The sequence below is a fragment of the Apus apus genome, chromosome 4 (assembly GCF_020740795.1).
Source record: "Apus apus isolate bApuApu2 chromosome 4, bApuApu2.pri.cur, whole genome shotgun sequence".
In the NCBI taxonomy this organism is placed as follows: Eukaryota; Metazoa; Chordata; class Aves; order Apodiformes; family Apodidae; genus Apus; species Apus apus.
The window spans coordinates 104,044,116-104,067,163 of NC_067285.1; the positions used below are offsets into that span (position 1 = coordinate 104,044,116).

Sequence of the window (23,048 nt, forward strand, 5' to 3'; positions counted from 1 at the left end):
AAAAATACAATCAATCCAAAATTGTAGCCAACACCTGGTGACCATCAGCTGCCTTTGCAAGAGTATTAGAAAAGCCTTAATCTTCCTCTTTCTCAAGAGAAACCCTTATCTCTGTTCCTAACACAGAAAAGACTAGCAAGCTGCTGCAACGCAGAGGTTGGCAGCCCCACTGGGCAGATGTAGGTCACTCCTCCTCCATGCAAGAGGAAGGAAACAGGGATTTTCATCTGGCTGCAAGCTGCTCCAATTACCAATAATCCTACTGATTCAAGTCATTAATAACAACCTACTAAAATGACAATTATGTAGGATGCCACTCCTTGACCTATATGCCGATGAAGTGAGACTCTGTCTGTTGGCCCATGACACAGCCATCCTGGTTCATGGACCCTGCTTGTAACACTTATCACATCCCTTCTTACTGCACACATAGCTCTGATGCTGTTTGTGTTCACAGTCATTCCTCCTCAACCACTTCAAGCTCCCTTCCACTTCTCCCATAAGGGGTTACCACTTATACATGGTTTTGGTCTATGCATGAATGACTGCTGTTGGCATCATGTAACAGCAGGATAAGTTACACATAGCCAATTCTGGAGGACCATAAGACACTCCCACACGTAGCCAGCATGGAGGCAGGGTGCCAGTCCCCAGTAAGCACACACACCACTCCCACCAAACTCACACACACTTTAAGAAGACAGGACAGACTGTGGCCATCAGGTGCTGGCCTTGGTCAGAGAAGGACATTGTCCAGCAGCCATCTTGCAACCAGCATAATTTATCCCTAATTTCTCTCCATTTTCCCACAAATGCCCCTCCCTTGCCCACCTTGATATCTTCTTTCCCTACTTTCAATCCTTCTCCTGGACATGTCCCTTCTCCTGGGCACACAGTTTCTCCACGCTTTCCTTCTACCAGCCCTGGGCTCCTCGCGGAGCAGGAGAAGGCGAATCTCCCTCACTGTCTTGCAGGGCTGTGTAACATGGGAGCTCTTTTTACCCCTCCCCACTGCAGACCATCTACCAAATGAGCACCAGGGCACAACCTGGCTCTGCTCTACTCCCAAAGTCCCCCCTCAAAAGTAACGGTTTCAATGAGAAGCCCGACTTCAGTTTAACGTGACACACAGAAAGAGCAAGTGATCTGTGCTACCACAGCACATTTCCAGTGTTTATTTCTAAAACAGATTATAAGCAAAGATAATTCTCTCCCCAGTCCAAACACTCATAAAGCAAATGATGACTCAGACAGTAAATATCCTCTCTATGGCATCCCATTTCTTTCTGTCATTAAGAGTGACAGCCCTGCTCTCAAAGAATTACAAAGGACAATTCTACTTTGTAATGAATGAAATCAACACTGGTGCTAGTACGACTCACTTTTCTGCACTGCTAAGAACTATCAGTACCTGTATTTCAAAACTTACTGGTTTTAATATTGTTTCTGTAGGAAAGGGCCTGAATTTCAAGAAGTTACTTTGTTTTTCTAGGTACCCTCTTGAAACATGGACATGAACTTAGCACTAAGTGAGCTACCTAAGGAAAACAGTTTAATGAGGTTAATCTGATCAAGCTGGAAGCAGAGAGTATCAATTTCATATTCAAAGCATGATACCCAACTCCATGAAAAGACTGACAAGCTCCTCAGGGTATGCAAAATGATAGGATGCAATTGAATTATCTCAGCAATACAGTTTCTTACATAAGAGCTAGAAAAAGGACATAGTAAGGGCTAACATTAAATAAGCAGAGAGCTAGGAGCAATTCCTCAATGCAATCAATCCTTACATTTCTAATAATTTTATCTACAACTATCACTGAGGCAAAATGAGATATCTTCTGGAAGCAATTCTTTCTGCTGATTAACCAACCTGAATACCCACGCCAGTTAGGTGTAAAAAGCTTAAATCTCTAGATTAGCCACCATAGAAACCCTTAATTTGACCAAGCTCCTAGACTCAATCTTTCTACCAATATTTTTCATACTGTCAATCACAAATCAGTTCCACTTCTTTAAGCTACTCTACTAGTAATACCCTCCTGTATCACTCAGCACTAGAAATTCCAGAGCTGTCTTGATTTTATTCCCTCGTCTAACACTGAACTGAAACAGAGCTGAAAGCCTGGTCTGAATTTCAGTTTAGAAGATGGGAATGACATGTACTTACACCCCAAGCCATACAGTTGATGATCCCCATCATGTCACAGTTTCACTGCCTGACACAGCACTGACAACCCAGGGCAGACAGGTTTTAAACACCACACATTGCATCACTGATTTCATAACAATGATGCTTTTAGACAGCTTTGTCTTTCCAAAGCACTATGAGGAAGACTAACATGGCATCTTTTCCAACAGCAACTGTAATCTTCAAAGAAACAAGTTTTCAGTTCTTCACTTTATGAAAACATTTTCCTTTTTTTGCTAGGACAGGAGTCATCTCACCTAACTCCAGAAAAAAGTTAGTAACTCTCAAACAAAATCACTTAGCCAGACCATTGTGAATGAAACTACACACAAATATATATTCAAAGCAAAGATATTTATAGGGGTTTAAGCATTGCTCTCAGGCAGGAATTAACAGTACATAGCACTGTATAACAAAAAAGAAACATCTTTAATCTCTAAGCCTTAAAATTCAGCAATGGAAGAAGAAAGTCTCTTTCTGAATAAGTATTCTCACAAAGTTACAAATTTTTATTTCCAGATTCTGATTATGCAAGAGCAGGATATAACCAAATATTAAATACATGTGCAAACTCTGTCTTTATTGTAGAACTCTTATCAAAACTTTACAGATTAAGTGAAGAAAAAAAGAAGAAAAAGAAAGTCACCTCTTTTAGGGGAAAGTCTGTGAAACAACTGAAAATCTCTGCATATAAGAACCTAGGAACTAGCAGCAAACATAGGTACCACCCTGAGGGCAGAGATGAAGAACCAGGAAAATTACAAACCCACAGATTACTAACCCCTACAGGAAAATAGGAGCAACAGGTTCTGTGGAGCAGAAAAACAGCTGAAAGGGGTGTTTCTTACTCAGGAGATCACCTCCTGTTCTTTGGCCCTGCTGTCCACAACAAAAATGGCCTTTCTTCATGTTCTTTTCTTAAGAAAATGTAATTTTTAAAGGAATACCTGCATTTTTTTTTTTCAATTATTCCTCCTAACCAAATTAAAAAACACCCAAAATGCTAGTTAGCCATTTGCCAAAAAAACCAAACCAACCAAACAAAAAAGGAACAACACTGTAATTCCATTATTACTATCTATTATCTAAAAAACGAAGATCTTTTTAACAGAATATTCTTTGGTCAAGATCGTGTCATGGAGTTTTTCTATATATATAGTAATAATATTACCTTTAATAATAAATATATCGCTAATAGAGTGCCATTCACTATCACACTTGAGAAAGCATTAGAATCTCTGCCCCTCTAGTTTAATAGCATTTTCTGTTGTGCTTTACATTTTGCTTGTTTGAAGCCTCTATTTAACTTCCTTTCCAATTGCAGGCCAAATCTATCACCTAATTCATGCCATCAGAGAAGTTACTGACAGTCTGCTAGCACAGTTATGCCTATACAGATGTAATCAACACTTATTTACCAATTGATTAGGCCAATTCCAGTTGCAAGTTCCACTCAGCAGCAGGAAAGGGTATAGGAAATTTGCTGGAAATAAGCTTTGTCCCCCAGACAAGCAGCCTATGTGGCTGACACTATAGCACTGTAACAGCAGTCCCTAAGCATTTTCCAGCAGACTGACAGATTTCCCACTTCCATATTCAGTCTCTTAATAATTATTATAAATTTACAAAAGACAGAAAATAAACTAATTATAATCAATCTGAAAGATACTGAGAGAGTTTTTCATTCATTTCAACCAGTGAGATTACATTTGTACAAAAGCAGAATTATAACAATCACTTTAAAGTGCATCATTCTTCTCACACAGTAAGATTTAATTATTTTACTTAAAGCACTGACCCAAAACCTTCCAAACACACTCAGACCTACTCAAAGGCTTTAATGCTTACATGCTAATCCTAAACTCTGTTATATACCAATCAATTTATTAGTTGTAAGAAGACGAACAGACATAATTTTAAGTTGTGATAAAATAAGTTTTGCTCATTTTAAAAAACTTGAAATTCTTCTGATCTTTAAAAAAAGATATTTTCTTCAATATCTTTTACAATCACTTTGCAGACAGTTTTATAATAATGAGATTATACCTCTCCTATCTAGGAATTCACTATATATTTGACACTCAGTCCATAAGGAAATAACTGTCTCAAGACTCAACTTTAAATGAAGGCACTATTTTAAAATTGGCCTAGTTGTAGTAATGACATTAAAATAAAAGTGAGAAGCTGGGTACTCCACTATGCGCAAAATCTACAGAATATTGGAAATGTATTGTCTTTACTCTCAGGCCAGCTGTACAAAGGATTAGATCTTTTAATTATCTGTCACAGAATGGGAAACAGAAGCCTTGAATTCATTCAGCTGCTCAGCTTATGACCTGGAGAATTCAATATGACCCCTTACAAAGCACATCTGAGCATCACACCCTCCCCCAGACACAGCTATGGTTTTAAAACAGTCACAAAACTCTCAGCTGGGAAATCATTCTGCTGCAGAATAACTGAGTTTTCCTTGAAAATGTATGTCTGTCTATGTTTTTTGGAAGTGCTGCCTGGGAGTCCCAGAAGTGTTGCCTTGCTGTTCTGCTCTAGCTTTAAATGTGATTTCAATCATGCTGAAGTCAAGTTTAGCACTCCCACATGTTATATTTAGAACCACAGAATAATTTAGGTCAGAAGGCACCCCTGGAGGTCATCTAGTCCAGCCTCCTGCTCAGTGCAGATCCCACTAGATCAGGTTCCTCAGTGCCTTGTCCCAGCCAGATATGAAAACCTTCCAGGATGAAAGGCCACCACTTTCCTAGACAACCTGCTCCAAAGCATTATCACCTTCCTTGGGAATTTTGTTTCCCCTTATATCTAATCAGAAATTGCTGTGTCACAAGCCATCATGGTGTTGACTTTTGTTCTTTTGCCACACATCTCTGAGAAGAGACTGGGTTCATCTTCTCTATAACCCACCAGTAGAGACATGAGGACTGTGATCAATTTTCTCCCTCAGCTTCCTAAAGGAGCCTGTCACTCCTAACTCCTCTTCTTACATCCAGCCTATGGCTTGTTCAGGCAGCCCATCCACAGACCTGCTCCACTTCATTCCAGGGGCAGGACCCTGGCATGAAAGCAAACAAGACCTCTGTCCAAAATCCCTCTCTAACATGAACATCATCACAAGTGAGCAAATACACACACTTTTAAGCTGGATGATCAAAATTAGCTGTCCAAACTCATGCCTAGCATCTGTCACCTGGCATTGAGTACTGCTGAACACCTTTAATTCACAGAACCTTTGCCCATACAAGTTTTTTTGCAAGGCCACCTTTTATCATAATATCATACTATATACCCTAAGTAATAAAGCAAAACTTTACTCTCTGGATTTGCCATAAGGAACTTGGGATGTCCTGGGGAGTCAACATTTCTCATCTGAACATGTAGCTTTAGACCATTGGATTCTAATAGAATAGAAGCTAAGTTTAGGCACGCTCATATATAAACTACTAAATTATTGACTTCTTTTTTTCCCCCAGATATAAACGTCAGAATAAATGTCTTGTCCCACAGTGCTATCAAGCACAATGAATATGCCTATCTGCCTTCAGATTTACAGCAGCTTGGCCCCAGGATTTACCCTGAGAACTGAGAAGGAATTCCATTACAATCCTACAAACCAAATATTAGACATACAATGACACTGGTAATCCCACCACCAAAAAGTCACAGGTCAAGCAAAGAAGCCAAGTTGTCTTTTTAAATACACATATACCAAACATACAAAGAAACCAACCTAGTTTACAAAGTTACACATTCAACACTGTAATTTGCCTTAGAAATAGGGATTTTGTTGTGACAATAAATACCAATCCCACCCAATGACTATGAGCCACCAATGGCTCACAGGCATAACTGCACAGGTATCCAGCTTCCAGCCTCTACACCCTGCACAGGTTCCTTGCAATTTAACAAAGAGGAAATGTAATTAACATTGCTAATCTGGCTGCAGTTTGAATTTTGGCTCATTCTTTGACATGGGAGCTCTGGAAGTTTTGACTGCAATATAAGAAGTATTGTTAAGTCCCTCAATTTTATCACAGCCTTGAAATACTTGACATTTCAAATTAAGTACCATCACTGGAAGATAAGTGATTATACAGCAATCTGGTCCTTATTTTTTTATTACTTTACTTTGGTTCTAGCTGTCATAGTTGTAGAAAAAAGTTAAAGTTTTTTTAACATTTTAAAAAGTCTCCTCATCTCTTTCCTGTATGAACAACATAAACAAAATCCAAACAGTGAAAAAAAGATGCTCCAACTTGTATTCTGGTTTATAAATACAGATCCTACTGCTTGTGATTTCTCCCTTCGTTTTCGTGTGTGCACATGGCCTGATTGATAGATCTCAGGGACACGCATAAGGCTTTCACTTCTGCTTTTACACTATCTGGTAAACTAATGCTACTGCTGTAATTGGGAGAGGAGGGGGAGAAACTTAGTATGGGATGGTTTAAAGTTCTGGAGATACAGAACCATCTCTGGCTTTGAAGCAAGGATGCCAATCACATGAGCTTTGTTGTGAAGTCACCTTTCCAGGGTGTTGGGAAGAGAAGACAAAGCAAGCAGAGTGACTGCACTCATCAGTGTAGCCCCAACATCAGGGAAAGACATTAGGAGGAAAAAAAACCTCTCCCACAGCAAGCAATATTCCTCTTGGAAATACCAGAAAAAGCCCCTTCATTCCACTCACTGATTTTACCACTGTAGTGGGGGAAATAAGACAGCAGTGACACAGCTCATAGCCGAGCATCTCCTACCAAACCAAGGCAGGGGCCAAAAGCATCTCACCAATGTGCTTGGTATCAAGGGACCCAAAACTGGCCCCTGGCCCTCACCACTTGGAGCAAATCCTGACCTGCTGGATCTGTCCATGTATCTTTTGCCATAACGCTTATTTTTCCAGCCTGTAGGCATCTGACAGAGCAGATGCCACTGAAATAACTTAACACATTAAGCTGCTATTTGTTTAATACTGATGTGGAAAATGTGTCAGACTCCAAATAGTTTAGTATGCTAATGTACCACTGCAGCAACCTACAGTGATCTTTTATAATTTTATTCTAGACTTATTTGTTTATGCTCTTATTTAAAATAATTAAAACCTGTTTTCTTGCTTCCTACCTATGTTTTTCTGAGTATACTCTTAACTTCACCTTTACTTTCCTCAAGTTGAATAACCAGAACTATTATCTAAAATAAACATGTAATGTCCTAGCATATTTTATTCACATTTTATTTGCATTAAATGACATAAAAGAGATGTGAACTTCCAGAACAACATAGTCTGTTAATAATTTGCAGCACGAGTTCATAGATGAGGGAGCTACAGGGGATCAACTTCAAGGAGTAATATTTTAGTATCTGTGTCTGCACAAGAAAGCTGACCAAAGCTGTATTTGGAATTGGTCTCTGAATAATATTATGAATACAAATGTATGAAATCTAAAATATTCTCATTTGAATACAACTAGTTAAACAAAAAATATTTTTCCAATTTTCAGTTCTAAGGTAAGGAGCAGCTTTAAATAACTGTAGCATGGAATTCTGTTTCTTACATTAGTAGGTAGTTCCTTATGCTTCAGTAGGACTCTGTATGACAAAGAGCATATATAGTCTTGCAACTGAAAATTATTGATCTTAAAAACATTTAAGGAATTAATTTTAGAATAGCTTTTAAAATGTTCTGATGAGCACAAGAAATGAGGAATTCCAAGCCGTAAAACAAATAACGTCAATTTCCAACTAAAGGTGCAATCTAATGCCTAATAAATTTCACTCCTTTGTGGATTTGCATCAGATGTTGCAGAGCCTTATTAGCTTGACAAACTAAAGCATGTATTAGTAAAACTAATCCTCTTGCATGTAGCTGCACTCCTTTGATAAGTCAGCATCCCCAGCATTAGCACTTCTGGTCTTTTGAGATTCTTTGGGCAGGCATAAGACAAAATTAACTTGCCAGTGCCTCAACCTGATGCTCTGTCATGGTGCATTTTCACAGGCATTCCCTATGGGGCTGCAGGCTTCAGAGCTGGCAGCTCTTTCATCAGTGGCTCCATGTGAACAGCTCAGAAAATAGCCTCGTGAATTTCTTAAATTTGAACAAATTTTTGAGTACATTTTTCAAAACGTGGCTTCGGAAACATACAGTTCTGTGATTTGAAAGCCAGTTAAAGCCCATCACTTGACAACACTGAGGATTTCCTATGAAGGCCAAACACCAGAAAATGCTTCAAACAATACAAAAGCTGGATTGAGTTTGTTCAGCAGTGCAGTCCTTCATAACCATCCAGTACTGTGCCAGGGCCCAGGGGACACCCCCTTATGTGACCTATCTGCTCCATGGCTCACTTGAACAGTTCTCATCATGCAGATGCTCTGTCCCCCAGTATTAAATTATACCAGTGGTTACACTCTTCTGGAACAATGCAATGATCAAAACCCAATGACAAATGCATGAATGCAGGAACTTGATGCTGCCATAGTTATTTAGAGAGCACTAGGGGACAATCCATGTGGTGAACTTCAGTCAGATATTTCATAAAATGAACTCAGTTATTTTGATGTATTCTGGACAGAAGTACTATGTGGCTTGGAGAAGATCCACTTTATCTGGACAAATGTACCCAGTGAGCAAGCTTGACTCAGTACAAGCCCTCAGGACTGAAATAGTCTTCACCCCAGTAACTAAGCTTTCAGGTCACCATGGGATACAAAAGCTGATACACATTACTGGTCTGATCTGCAATGGATGAAAAATATTTTTCAAATTACCTTTTCTATTCTTGTGATCTGATGAAAGCTGCAGTAATTGAAAAATTGGCAAGTTGCCTCCATCCCCAACTTCCCTACCCGGCTGGGAAATGGAGATGAGTGAGCATAGAGAAGAACAGGGACTCTTCCACTTTTTTGCACGTATCTCTAACACTGGCCTTTAGGAAAATATTAACTTAAGCCTGCCTCTAGAGAAAAGAGCTTCGTGTTATCTCTTTGCCACATTATGTCACTGGCAAGTGACAGTGGCAGCTGCTGGCAGTGGTCTGCTGGGACTGGCGTCACCGCGGGCTGTACAGATTCCTTGGTGGGGCTGCACGCTCGCAGCTCGGGTGCCAGTACATGCAGCCTTTTCCTAGCATGTAAAAATAAAATCATTTCCCAGGGTTAGGTTCTTGTGAGATTTTTTTTTTTCCTTCTGTTTAGTTTTTTACATGTGCAGTCTTACCTGATGGGTGACATTGGTTGCAATCTTTATTTGTTTTTGGAATGAAATATCCTCATGGATACAATCCAGATAGAAACAAAAAGCAAGAGGGGATATCTAGCTTACCTGGGGCATGGAGTTAACAGCAGGAAACTGGCTTTGCTGCAGTTTATTTCCCTCCCTTTTTCCCTCCTTGAGCTGTTAGACAAACTGAGGACCAGACTTTATTTTTTAAAGCTTAGTGGAAGATAGGAAACAAATTAAGCATTCCTTTTTCTTTCTTGGATAGACAAATGTCAGCTACTCATGCCAACAACCTAAAACTCTTATACATATGAATTCGGAGCAGCCTATCAGATACAACATGTAATTCAGACTTGGGCATTTCAAATTCCTCTTGACTAATTCTACCAAACAAATCTGTTCTCATTTCCCTTGTGTGTACAAGCAAATTCCTTCTTCTTGAGAGGGCTTTGCAGTCAATGGACCAAAAATATTACTAAAAAGTTACATATATTGATAAAAATATGCAGCACCAACAGTAGCATAATGAAATTCTAACAAAAGGAAAACCTGTCCTTTGGGAACAAATGTAAAGAGCTTTACAGCCTACCAAAACAAAACAGGGAGAATATCCTGCAAGATCTAGCAGAAGTTTCCTAAAGAGATGATGTTACCTTTGAGGCTGGGACTAAAAATCACAGCTGTTTACATAGAGCACAAAGCCAGAGACAGCATCTTCAGCCCAAAGTTTACACACTTCAAAACTACAAACTACAAAATCAACTGCAGTCAGACAAAATACAGGGAATATTAATTATCCTATTAATAATAATATTAGTATTTAAAAGTTTTTTCAACTTTTATTTAATCAATAACTTCTTTAGGGCTTAGCATTTCAGGATGCTTATGCAGAACTATACAACAAGAAGTCTAAATAAATGGATAAAAAGTTACTTTAACAGCAACAGCAAGATGCAACAGCCATCTCAGAAGCAGAAGAGATTGCAGCCTAGAGATGGAAAGGAGTGAAACATACAAGAGTGACTTGTATATGGGTTAGTGCAGCAGCTCTTACTGTCCATCCAAAGTCCTCCCTCCCTGCTGCTCCAGGGCTATAGATAACTGTCAGTGTGAAATGCCAAATAGCCTGTGACCAATATAGGTTCTTTGGTAACTGCTAATTCTTCACAGTCCAATAATATCAATGGAGTGGAAATACTTTCCATACTATAATTTTTTTCAATAGCATAATGATGGTAACATAGCATAATAATGGTACCAACAAATGAGAAGAAGGCTGAGATTCTCAAAAACTTTTTTTTGCCTCAGTCTTCACTGTCAGCCCCTCTCCTCACAACTCTCATGTTGATGGCCCACAAGATGCAGACCAGAGAGACAAAGTTCCCCTCACTGTAAGTGAAGATAAGGTTCGTGACCATCTGAGGAAGCTAAAGATCCACAAGTCCATGGGATCTGATGAGATACATCCCAGAGTCCTGAAGGAACTGGTGGATGTAGTTGCCAAACCACTGTCCACAATACTTGAAAAGTCATGGCAGTCAGGTGAAGTTCCTGGTGACTGGAAGAAAGGACATGTTATGCCCATATTTAAAAAGGGTAGAAAGAAGGACCCTTGGAATTACGAACCTATCAGCCTCACCTCTGTGCCTGGGAAGATCATGGAACAGATCTTCCTAGAAGACATGCTAAGGCACATGGAGGACAAGGAGGTGATCCAGGACAGCCAACACGGCTTTACCAGGGGCAGACTCTGCCTGACCAACCTAGTGGCTTTCTACAACAAAGTGACTACATCAGTTGACCAGGGAAAAGCAGTGGATATCATCTATATGGACTTCTGCAAGGCCTTTGACACAGTCCCCCACAACATCCTTCTCACTAAATTGGAGAGATATGGGTTTGATGGGTAGACTGTTCAGTGGATAAGGAACTGGCTAGATGGTTGCATCCAGAGGGTAGTGGTCAATGGCTGAGAAGTGGCTGAGGTTGTTTAGCCTGGAGAAAAGGAGGCTGAGGGGTGACCTTATTACTCCCTACAAGTACCTTGAAAGGAGACTGTAGCAAGGTGGGTGTTGGCCTCTTCTCCCCAGTAACAAGAAATAGAACAAGAGAAAATAGCCTCAAGTTGTACTGCAGAGGTTTAAACTGGATATTAGGAAAAATGTTGGCACTGAAAGGATTCTAAAGAATGGAACAGGCTGCCCAGAGAGCTGGTTGAGTCACCATCCCTGGAGGTATTTAAAAGGCATGAAGATGTGGTGCTTAGGGGCTACCTGTTAAACTTCAGTTCTTTCACTTCCAGCACCAGAGTCATCACCTACCTCCCAGATGCACAGCACAGAGCCACAGTGCAGGCTGAGAGCAGGAGCTTACTTTAACACACCAAGCTTTACTATTGACCCACTGCTAAGGTCTCTGTAAGCAACACTGGATGCACAACTCCTTAAAATACACTCACAGGTTGAATTCCAGAAAAGGGGTGCAATTAGAAAATAAATAAATAAATAAATAAATATATATAAACCAGTACAGCATTTTCTAAGCAAGCAGAGTAATTTGTACAGAAATGGACTATGAGAAGTGGTAAGTTTGTTACTTTTTGTTATCTTGAGGCAAGACAGCTCTACTTTTGCTAACTCAGTATTAGGATATGTGAGTGAAAACAACCAGTTAAACAAGACGGAGCAGATTAGATAGTTTAGCAACTGAATTTGACCTATAATATAGACAATGTCATAAAAATAGTTTAAACAAATAACAAGAATTAAATATTAATTTCAGAAATGAAATTGGTGAGCTTTTTGATGTCCACAGTGCATACAGCTATAATCTAACCATCCATCACTCAACTAAGTAAATGCACCATTACAGACCTTAGGAAACACATGTATGAGATCAAAATTACCAGGAATGAAGCTGGTACTGCCTCCTGTATATTTCCAAAAATATTGAGCACTTTTGTGTTAGAAAGGCTCCAAGAAAATGCCTTTTCATAACAGGACGGGTAAATCAAGCAAGTATCAAACCAACGTTGTGGCAGTTTCTGACAGCTTTAGCTTAGCAGCCAGGCTTCTTCTGCCAACTTATATTTGCAGCTCATGCTGTTTGCTGCTTTCTCCTATAGGCATGACTATGGCACGCCTCTAGATCTATGTAGACCTTATGTGCTTCAGAGACAAGATGCAGAAAGCCCAGCCGAGCATTCCTTCAGAGCTGACAGCATCACCCTAGTGTTAGTCACATATCCTTTACAGGACACAGACCATGGTGTTCCGATAGAGAATCATCCTTGACCTTGGAAAAAAGCTCAGACATATCACCAGTTAAAATGATAGATCTATGGAAAGAAATGAGTAATGGGTGCCTCTTGCTTCAGGAGTTTTCCTGAAAATGTAGATTATCAATTCAGGCCAGAAAGACTGTTTAATCCCAAAGTTTAGAAACAATGGGAGTTCAGGGTCCTCAGTATAACGTAGGTTTCAGTCTTAGGTCAAATCCAATTAATAATACAGACACAATCAAAGCTACTGAAGTTTAACTGGGTAGTTGCATTAAGTTCTATTAAGATATAAATAGAAGTTTATTGTTAGGCTAGCTTCCTGCAGACAATGAATTTCAGGCCATGCTGCCAAAAAAAGAGCTAAAATTAATGATGCATCACTTAGAACCATCTTGAAAAACATACGTGGTGAAGATGGACAGAATTAGCCACTGTTATTGTTAATTCCCAGGTCAGGATGATAGGCAGAGCTGGACACAGGCTACTGGGCCACATGCACATTTAATCTGAGCTGGTACAGATAGTGTTATGATCTTACATAATTAAAATAAATGTGTCATAAACTACTAAAGGTATTTGGTTTGAAAGGACAGAAGCCTTAAAGAAGATGCTAGAAAAGCTTTGTCTGTTCTCACATCCAACACCACATAAAGGCAGTCTCTGAGATGCTTGTTATCTTAGTTTCATACCATGAAAAGCTGTGGCTATTAGAATAAAGATGTTAAACTGTTTACATCTAATTCCGTACTAATGCACATAAATAAGTGTCCTAGTTTCAGAGTGACAAAACACTCTGTAGTTCACAGTGATTTCACCCATAGGTGAGGGATGCTTAGCACTTCTCAAAAGTCCCAGCAGTGATGGAGAAGCCAGATGTTCACACTAAACTGTATCAGTTGAGAAGGGGCTTCTGCAGCTGTACATACACAAAGTTGCGTCTTTATGCAACTGTTCAACAGATCTGTGGTACATAAACCCTATTTCTCCAGAGGGTCTGGTACAGCAGAGTTTACAGATGTTCATACATGAAGCTGACACTGGTTTTTCTCCAATTCTCCATGGCAGGAATGAGCTATCAAAACATTATCAGGAAGACTGCTTGGTAAGTGGCCAGGCAAAACACTCAAGATTCATTTGCCCGTAGATCTCTGTAGCAGCTCAGTGGGAGCTCTGCAGTAACACTTAAGGGTGGGTTCAGATACCCACAGAAAAATTTGGGCCAGATGCCCAGTGCTCCAGCTCAGAACAGGGCAATCTTCAAAGTTAGGCCAGTTTGCTCAGGCATTTGCCAATCAAATTTTGAAAATCTGAGACTGGAGATCTCACAGCTTCTCTGGACACCCTCCTCCAGGGTTCAGGTGCTGTCATTGTGATTTTTCTTTTCCTCCCAACTGGCAGCAATTTCCCTTGGTACACCTCCTGACTGTTGCGTCTCACCCTTTTCCCATGCACCCGTGAGAGGAGCTTGGCTCCATCTTCCCTCTACCCATCTATTAGGAGGTTGAGGACCGCAATTCAATTCCCCTTGACTTTCTCTTCTCCAGGTGGAACCAAAGCAGATCTCTCCACCTATCCTTGCACACCACACACTCGGGGATGCACACAGCAGCTCCTCTTATCACACTTGCTGCACAAACCCCAGTTGGATTTGGGGCTGGACTCTGCTGTACCTATATGTACATTATTAGTTACAGAGAGGTTCAGGATGGCCTGTAAACCAACACTAACTTATCACCAGTATTTACCTACCACCTGTGCTCAGGCACACTTCTGTCACTGCTCTGAAGCCAATGGCAAAGCACAGGGTTTCATTTAGTCTGAGCGGAGGAGAAGCTGCTGAGCACACTGAGGCTCAGGCCACAAGCAGAAACCCTGAAATTGGCACTCTTTGAGCCTGACTTCTATCCAGGTTAACAGACAGCAGAACAGAGAGCATATGTGCGAGTCACAGGGGTGAGGTGCTGGAGTCACTGCCAGACACTCGCTACAACTCGCAGTGCTGACATACGCAGCCCCAGCTGCTCCTGATGGCCTTGTATCCCAGTTATGGGATTTGGCTGCAAACCCTTTCCCATTCCTGTCTTTCTGTCATCAAAGGCAATAGTGGCAACACGGCCTATTTCTAAGGTTTCCTTTGGTCTCTGTGCCCTACACAACTACACATGCAATGTTAAAAATCAGATCATTGTTGCATCTAAAAGTGTAACCCAGTTATTGCTTCAGTGCTGCTGATACTGCAAAGCCAAAAGAAACACCGGAGCATGGCAAACCCTACAAGACTCTGTAAAGCCAAACTCGTCAGCTGAACTCCACCAAAAACCCTCACCAGTCTGCTACACGGTAAAGAACAGAACTACCTGTTGACCTGCAGATCCCAGCTAAGTTTGCAATACTGAGAATATCAACAAGAAAAGAGAGGTAAAGAATCTGTAACCAGAGCAAAGCAAATGAAAGTAACTGAGATTAAATTAAAAACCAAACTGTAAAAATGTTTTTCATGACTTCTAGAGCATTCACACCCTTTTGAGTAGCAATATTTGCAGCCATCAGAGATTCTTGAGTGTTCCTCAATAAACTCTCTTGACAGAGATTAAAAAAAGGCAAGCAAAAACTGAAGTGGTGTGTGATCAAGAACTCTCCGAAATAATCACTGTATATATAAGGCTGCCTATTCATTTAGTCCTACTTAGCATTGCTCAGCAGAGAAGATCTCAGTGTACATTTAAACATCAACTCGTAGATTGCCTTATGCATAACTTCTGAAACTCCCTGCTACCCGTGGATCCTCAAGTCACACACCTGTGAAGGGAAGGAGGTATATGACCTATTTTCTGAAGTGACAAAAGCTCTTGCATGACAGGTTCTGTGGCTGCTTCTTCATATGATAAGCATCAAACTTTAACTCCTTTTCCTTTACCAAGGATTCCAGTATGAACAGCATCACAGGGATTCAATTTTACTTTGTCATTCTCTGAAACAGACTTGAAGTGACACAACTACTGTATGCTTAATGCTCCACATTTATACTATATCCAGTTATTTCACTCCATAAACCAGTACAGGTGAGTTATTTATTTCTCCCCATAAAACTTAAATGAACTCGCCAAGAGGGAAGAGGAAGAACATGGGAAAAACACATTTCATCTTGTTCTGAAGTATTGGAGAGTGCCCCATGCTAGAAATGAAATGTCAGAAGAGCTGCTTGAAAACTTGCAAGGAACTGGACGCTCTACTGGTGAGCAGCTACTATACAGTAACAACTGAGATACCACACTTGTTCCTCATATCCACCATGAGGAGCAACTACAGTCTTCTATTATTTTACAATGACAGAATTACTTAATCCTAAAAATAACAGTTTCTAAACAGTAAAAAGATGCATACTACAAGAACACTTAAGGTTTTTAAAATACTGCTAGTCATCTTTTACAATTCAGGAATATTTACTTTTGATGGCCAATTGCATTTAGGCTTTGTTTTCTTTTGAGTACAGGTCAAACAACTTGTCCTATAAGATCAGAAGGATCTCCAAAATAGTTATTGATCAATTTGACTAATGCCAGTAAAAGAATAATTTGGTTTTCCAGAGAAAGGGAGAAAAACAGCTGCTAAAGCAGGCAGAAATAGTCACTGAATGGAGTTTATATTCCTCTCATACTCCTTTTCTGAAATGGAAAAATAAATAACTCTGCTTCATGCAAAACAATACTTCATCTAGATTTCAGAGCACAAACTAATAAGCTGTGAAAAAAAAACAACAAACAACATTCCAACATTCCAGATGTTCACTGTTAAGGACTTGGACACACTACTAATGGATCTTGACACGGCACATAATCTAAATTCAGAAGTATTTCCCTTAAGATTATATTTAAGGATGCAGACAACAACCCAGCAAATTGTCCAATGATCTCAGAGGCCCATCTGCTGCCCTGCATGTGCAGAGACTGAAACACAGCTCTGCTGGCTGTGCCCTCTCTCACCCGGGCATTTACAGAGCTCTGCTGCAAAAAATCCCCCAGCTGCACAGCCAGTTCCACATAAAAATTGTCTAATTCATTCTTGTGAGTGCTGGTCGGAAGGTGAATTAATGGCACCAGCTATCCCCTAGCAGGACTGGAAAATGCAGTGGTGAGTTTAAAGTTAGGAACAGTCCAGAGAGATACTTTGGCACCACTACAAGCCTGGATTTGGGGGTCTGTGGAGTGTAGAGGGGGAACGATTTGGCAAATTAGGCAAAACCAAAATTGGAGTTTTCTCACTTCTTGAATACTGGCCAGCTCATTGCATAGAAGAAGGTAGGAGAAAGAAAATGTTACTTTAATAGCCCTACTTTAATCTGTTTTTCAATTTTCTTTTCATTTCTTAGCCCTCTACGATTTTACAACAAAGTTGATTATTGCAGATTAAGTACATAAACCATTAATGTCCTGTAAAGCAAATCTGAAAGCATACTGACTTTAACACTGTACTGAAATGGCAGTCTGATGTGTGCAGAGACCAGTCAAGGAGGATGCTTGCTGCTGTACAGATGCTGCACTGCAAACAGGCAAATTGGCAAGAAACAGACCCTGCTCAGACAGCCCAATAGCTGGGTATTTTAAAGCAGAACTAGCCTCCTTTCCAGAGATCAGTGGCAGCTTTGGGTCAGCACATAAAGGTCTGTGGCAACCAGGATGTCCTGCAGTCAGGAGTTACCTGCTGATGTATCTCCCTCTGTTAATCTCTTCTGACCTATTTCATCCTCTCGTAACTGCACTGTACGTTCTTAAAATCCAAGAACATGATGCCATTTAACAGATGTCATACACTAAGCTGAAATCCTTTTCAAAGAGCTGTAAAGAACCTCCAACCCAGAACCTCAAAGAATCCTAAGATAGAGCTCCTATATGTTACAATCTAGGAAATTACGTACATTGTAACCAATTCAACTTCAAAAGAAGAAACTATCATAAGGAAATATGTGCCATTGCTTATTTTTCAGGGAAACACAGCTAAAACAGCAATGAAGCGAAACAGTTCTACTTCGGTTTAATTACAAAACTTGAAGGACTGCACATTATAATTGGCACACATTCATTAGCTGGAGAACTCCAAAGCAAGTCGACCTCTTGCTGTTCCTATCTAGTAATTCAATGCTCTCTTCTACTAGTACTCAAAATGAAGCTAAAAGTAAAACACTGTATCTAAATATAACATATGCTACAGTCTGAAACAGTCAGACTATTGTCTCCAGAGAGGATTCCTATCAGCATATTTGCATGCGAACTCTTCCAAGCAGAGCAGGACCCTTCACGACCAACCTGCATAACCTCTTTTGCAACCAGAATCACTGTTCCTGCTTCATTTGGGCTGTGACACTCCATTAGCTGCTCTCTGATCCACACAATCAATTTTTCCCTCCAATATAACAGTTTAAAGACTAAGTAGCCATGTGAATTTGTGTAATGACATTTAATCTAATCTATTTCACCTAGTATGCAATTAGTTCTGTGAATTTTTTTTTTTATTATTTTTTTTTTAAATAACAGATACGTTACCCTATTTCTGGGAACTGATGGGAACCTAATTTTGTCAATCTCAAATTCTTCACCTACTCTTTTCTTCTTGCTAAGATTTCAAGATGGCAAAGAACTGAAATATTAGACTGAAAATCATATTATAAACTTAGAAGTGTGTGTAAATCTTCCAGGTATTAAAAAAAAAAAAAAACACACCACAAAACAAAAACAAAACAAAAACAAAACAACAACAAACAGTGAATGAGCTGTTCATTAGAAATAGTTTCATCCAAGAAAAATGGTGAGTATATGGAGGAAAATCATGTGTAGAAAAACCTGATCAGAACATATGTAATAATGCACTTGAATTCTTCTTTTTTTTTTTTTTCTATGCCACATGATCATATGCTTTCCAGATTTAAAATTATACCATGAGTTTGCAGTCCATTAAACCAGAATGATACTTCAAAGATTATATTGTTGGTATCTATACACTACAAACTAAACCATGTTTGCCAAATATACACATTTCCATAAATAAAGCCAAATACGATGGTTAAACTGACAAGACAGGGTTGCAGGTTGCCTGAAACTCTCTTGACACAGATAGCTAAGGATGTGTTGCATCAGCAGATGAGGGAACACAGACTGAGAGAAGGTTTCTGGAGTAACAAGCACAGATGCACAACAGTTCACTCCATCTTGCGAGCAATGGGAAGAGCTGGGATTTCTCCAAACAGTGCAGCAATTCCTTGAACCTTTTGTGGGCCTGATTTTAATGCTACATTGCACCCTTATTTACTTTGCAGAACCAGAAACATCTTTGTGTTACAGTAAACACCAAATTTTGAATTACAGCCTTTCCATTGTAATTTTGGAAACAGTGATTTCAGTCAATTTGTGGCATGAAATTTGCTGTACAACGCTTGCCCCGTTGAGGTAAACGGAAAATTACCACTGATTATGCAGGGTAGGTGTAGGCTCCTCACATTTAATTTATCATCAAATTTGACTATAAATTGTTTACATAGTCCACACAGACATGTAAAATCAAAATTTGTAAGCATCAACGCTAAACCTTTACTTAAAACCAGGACTCCTAAAACTGCCAGTTATACTTTCAAATGCGAGCTAGAAAGTCTTGGGTTTTTTTCCACTGTTTTTTTCCTCAGGATGTTATTTTTATCTTGGCACCATTCATTTCTGCTATTTCATTTACACCATGTTCGGTGCAATTACTGAGATAGCATTATGTCAAGTCTCCTCTGCACTAGACTCCTAGGCACTTACTTTTCTACTGGGTTTCTAAGATTACAATCTATTTAATTGCCATTTGAAATATTATAGAGATAAAACTTTGGACTTCAGTATTTTCTCTACCAACCTCAGTTCTATGGGTACAGAATTTAAATGCTTCATAGTATTTCATACTCTTCTGTTTGAATTTAAAGACTGGTAACAGAAGTTAGGATTCTGTGCTGGAGTTTAACGATCTCCAATGCAGATGTCACCATCTGAGTTAACCACCTCAATTCCCTTTAGACACAGACTCAGGATTTCTAGCACACAATTCAATTCACCCTGCAACACACACTTATTCTGCTCTCACCTGCACCCCTGGACACCTGCCTTGGCCTGACTACTTCCCCGGAGAGAACTGGCACACTGGCAGCACTTGTTTCACCCACAGACCACACAGGGACATGGACAATCAGCATGCATAGAAACACCTGTATTTTCAACAGCCACAAGGAAAAGCCAAACTACATTTTAGCTGAAGTCTCTGGCAGGTGTGTGACCCCAGGTCTCTCACTGTTCTAACAGGGAGCTCATTTCCCTCTTTGTTTGCACTAGGCTCTCATTTGGCTGGCTGTGAGGATGTGATATGATAAAGCGTGTTGACATACAGAGGCACCACGTAATTGTAGCCATTCAATGTCTCCCCGTTGTTGTGGCAGAAGGTATATTTAGCAGCTGGTTACCCTCAGAAACAAAATATACAATAAACTCTCAAAGCCTTCCTCTTGTCCCTGTGCACAACCCTGTATTTGCTCTAAAGACTGCAATATTTAGCAATCAGCTGCTCTCTGAAGTAACCACCCCCCGTCGCCACACAACGCAGATGAACACTGAATCGCTGGAAAACACAATTCCAAGCCAGTTCTCAAATTCCGCACGTATCACAGGATGAATTACTTTTCTATTGCCCTGGGCAACTGGATCCCTCCGATGGCAATCCTAGCTAGGGCTCCATGAAACCTCCGTGATTTTCACCTTCCCCATCATCACGGTATCTCAGCCAGAAGAAAAGACTGAGCTTTTAACCCAAATATCCGCGTCTGAGGAGCCGACTGCTCGCAGCCCCCGGGATGCCGGCCAGGAAGGGGGGCAGCACCTTGCCAGCCACCCTCACCCACCAGCTCGTCTGCGGGGCCGGGGCAAGACACCCCCCGAGCCGGGTGCTGGCGGCGGGGGTGCACAGCCCGAGGCGCCTCCCGCTACGGCCGACCGAGCCCCTCCCGGGGGGCTCCGCACCGGGGGTGCGGGCGGGTGCGGGCCAGGGGCTGCACCGCCGGAGACCCCCGCAGGGTTCCGCCGCCCCGGCACCCACAGCTTCTCCCGCTACGGGCGCTCCCCTCCGAGAAGGACACCCATGCACAGATTTTCTGCCTTTTTTTTAAGATTAGCAATTTTCAGCCGCCCACCCCCCCCTCCGCACGCTTCCCGCACGCTCCCCGCAGAGCAGCCGCACCGTAACGTGACGGACCCCACCGAGGGAGCGGCGACGGCCCCTTCCAAAATACAAGGGGGGTCTAGAGGGGGGACTCGGCTGCCCCCCGTGCCCGCCTACCTGTGCCGGTGCTCATGGCGCACAGGAGGGGCCGCGCCCGCCGCGCTCCCGCCGCTGCCACCGCCTCCCGTCACGGCGCCCCCGCGGGCGGTACCGGCACCATCCCCCGCCCGCAGCGGGGCCGGCGGCGCCGCGCTCCGCCCCCGCGGCAGGTGCCGCGCACCCACTGCCCCGGCGCGGCGGCACCTTGGGAAGTGTAGGCAGCTCCGCGCCTCCCCGCGCAGCCGCCCGCGGACTACATCCCCCTCCGTGCCTTGCTGCGGCTTTGGGGAGGCTCCGGCCCCGCCGCAGCTGCGGGCAGAATTGCAGCAGCACGACCCCCCAAACCCTTGCCTCCCCCTCCCCCTCTTTCAGCAGCGCAAACTTCGCCGCCACCTGACAGAGAACCACACATCTGGTCCCACCTGCTTGCCCGCCCGCTCTCTATCCAGCCCACCTGTGCCCTGTGGGCGAGATCTGCATTTTCCCGCCCCTACTTGTGCTCGGTCTGTGTGATTCCCGGGCAAAGCAAGTCGATGCACAGGTGCTTTAGCATGTCCCCAGAACGCCCAGGGAATGACAGTGAGGATGTTTACATTGTGCTCAGGCTGGGCTCCAGGCAGCTCTGCACCGCACGGATGTTTGGCAGCAAGTCGAGCTCTCCGGGAGGGGAAGGCAAGGCAGTGTTTTCTGAAGCAGGTGAACTGTCACTGATCCTTCATATCCAAGAGCACAGGGACACACAATGTTTTAGTAAAGCCAGCTTATTCAGTGTTTCATTAATCCGGAAATCTGCTATAGTTCTGGAAGACGTAGTGTTTTAAAAAAGACAAAACATCTGTTTCAGCAAAGGCAGCAGGAGCCAGCTGTGGTTATGTAAGCGCGCTGCATGGCACAGCTCCTCTGACTCTCACTTCAGACGGGTCAGGGCAGCTTGGAGGCACAGCGCGAGGAAACGGGTGGGAACACTTGCTTTGCGTTTCTATCAGCATGCTTATCATGCTCTTTTCCACCAAGAGTTGTCTACTTGTTAAAACTTAATAGTTGTAACCCAAAAATCCTACACAACTTTCCCATCCTACACCAGTAACTAAAGTGGGATGAGCTCTGCAGCAGGGTTTACATGTCACGATTTGATAGCAAATCATGACCCTCGGCTCTGCGATACAGAATGGCTCCCATGTCATTCAACTGATGCTAACTGAGAGCCCCTGGAGGTAATAACAGCCACTGGGGAGACTGTGGAGCTGCACTCAGAGCAGCCTTAAAGGATCAGACAGAGTCCATTGCAGTTTCCCTTTTGTGACAGTCGCCAGCAGTAGACATCTGCTGAGGGGACTTCATGGGCCAGATATGTGTTCTTTGTACTGAAGAACCTCCCATCGATGTTCTTTCATTACCCAGTCCAGCTGTTTGAACCTATGCACACTTCAAGCAACTCGAGCATCCTCTGCAAGGGATACCACAGTTACGTGTGGTGTCAAGAACCACCTGCTTTTGTTTAGAACCCACGATCTGCAATCTCTAATTGGTGTCTGCTCATTCTTCGAGTAAAAGAAATTGCAGACATCTTATTCCCTATTCATCTCTTTGTCACTCATCAACTTACACTGCTCTATCAGATTCCACCTTTCACTCCTACTTTGTCATTCCTTAACACTGGTTTCCTTCATTTGTTTTGAAGTTGCACCATTGATTGCTTAACACCGTGTTTTGCTAAGTGCTTTTATTACCTGTTTTCCATCCTGCTACCACCTGTTTTCCATTGAAGGTTCTCCTGAGCTGCCCAGCTGTACTGAAGTAGTCCAGCTGAGCTGCAGTTAGCTTTGTAGTACTTTGTTAAGACACAGATGATGCATGAATATCTGTGTGGTGTGTGTGTTATGTATCACACTACTAGAAATGTGTAGAGTGTCTCAATTGTGCCTATGCAGCACCTTCCATCTGGTGGGTTCTGCCTTCCTGCCAATCAGATCTGGCTTCCAGCATCACTACAACTTGTGGTTTTAGTCATG

At 41.8% G+C, this 23,048-nt stretch overlaps 1 protein-coding gene across 1 annotated transcript in view; it reads right to left on the reverse strand.

The window, feature by feature from the left end:
• The window catches only part of ABLIM2 (actin binding LIM protein family member 2), a 143,291-nt gene extending 122,144 nt beyond the window's left edge, over window positions 1-21,147 (reverse strand). The window contains exon 1 of the mRNA XM_051617660.1: window positions 21,055-21,147. Within this exon, the coding sequence (XP_051473620.1) occupies window positions 21,055-21,070 (16 nt within the window). The 5' untranslated portion in view covers window positions 21,071-21,147. The remainder of the gene's footprint in view (window positions 1-21,054) is intronic.
• Window positions 21,148-23,048: the final 1,901 nt, after the last annotated feature.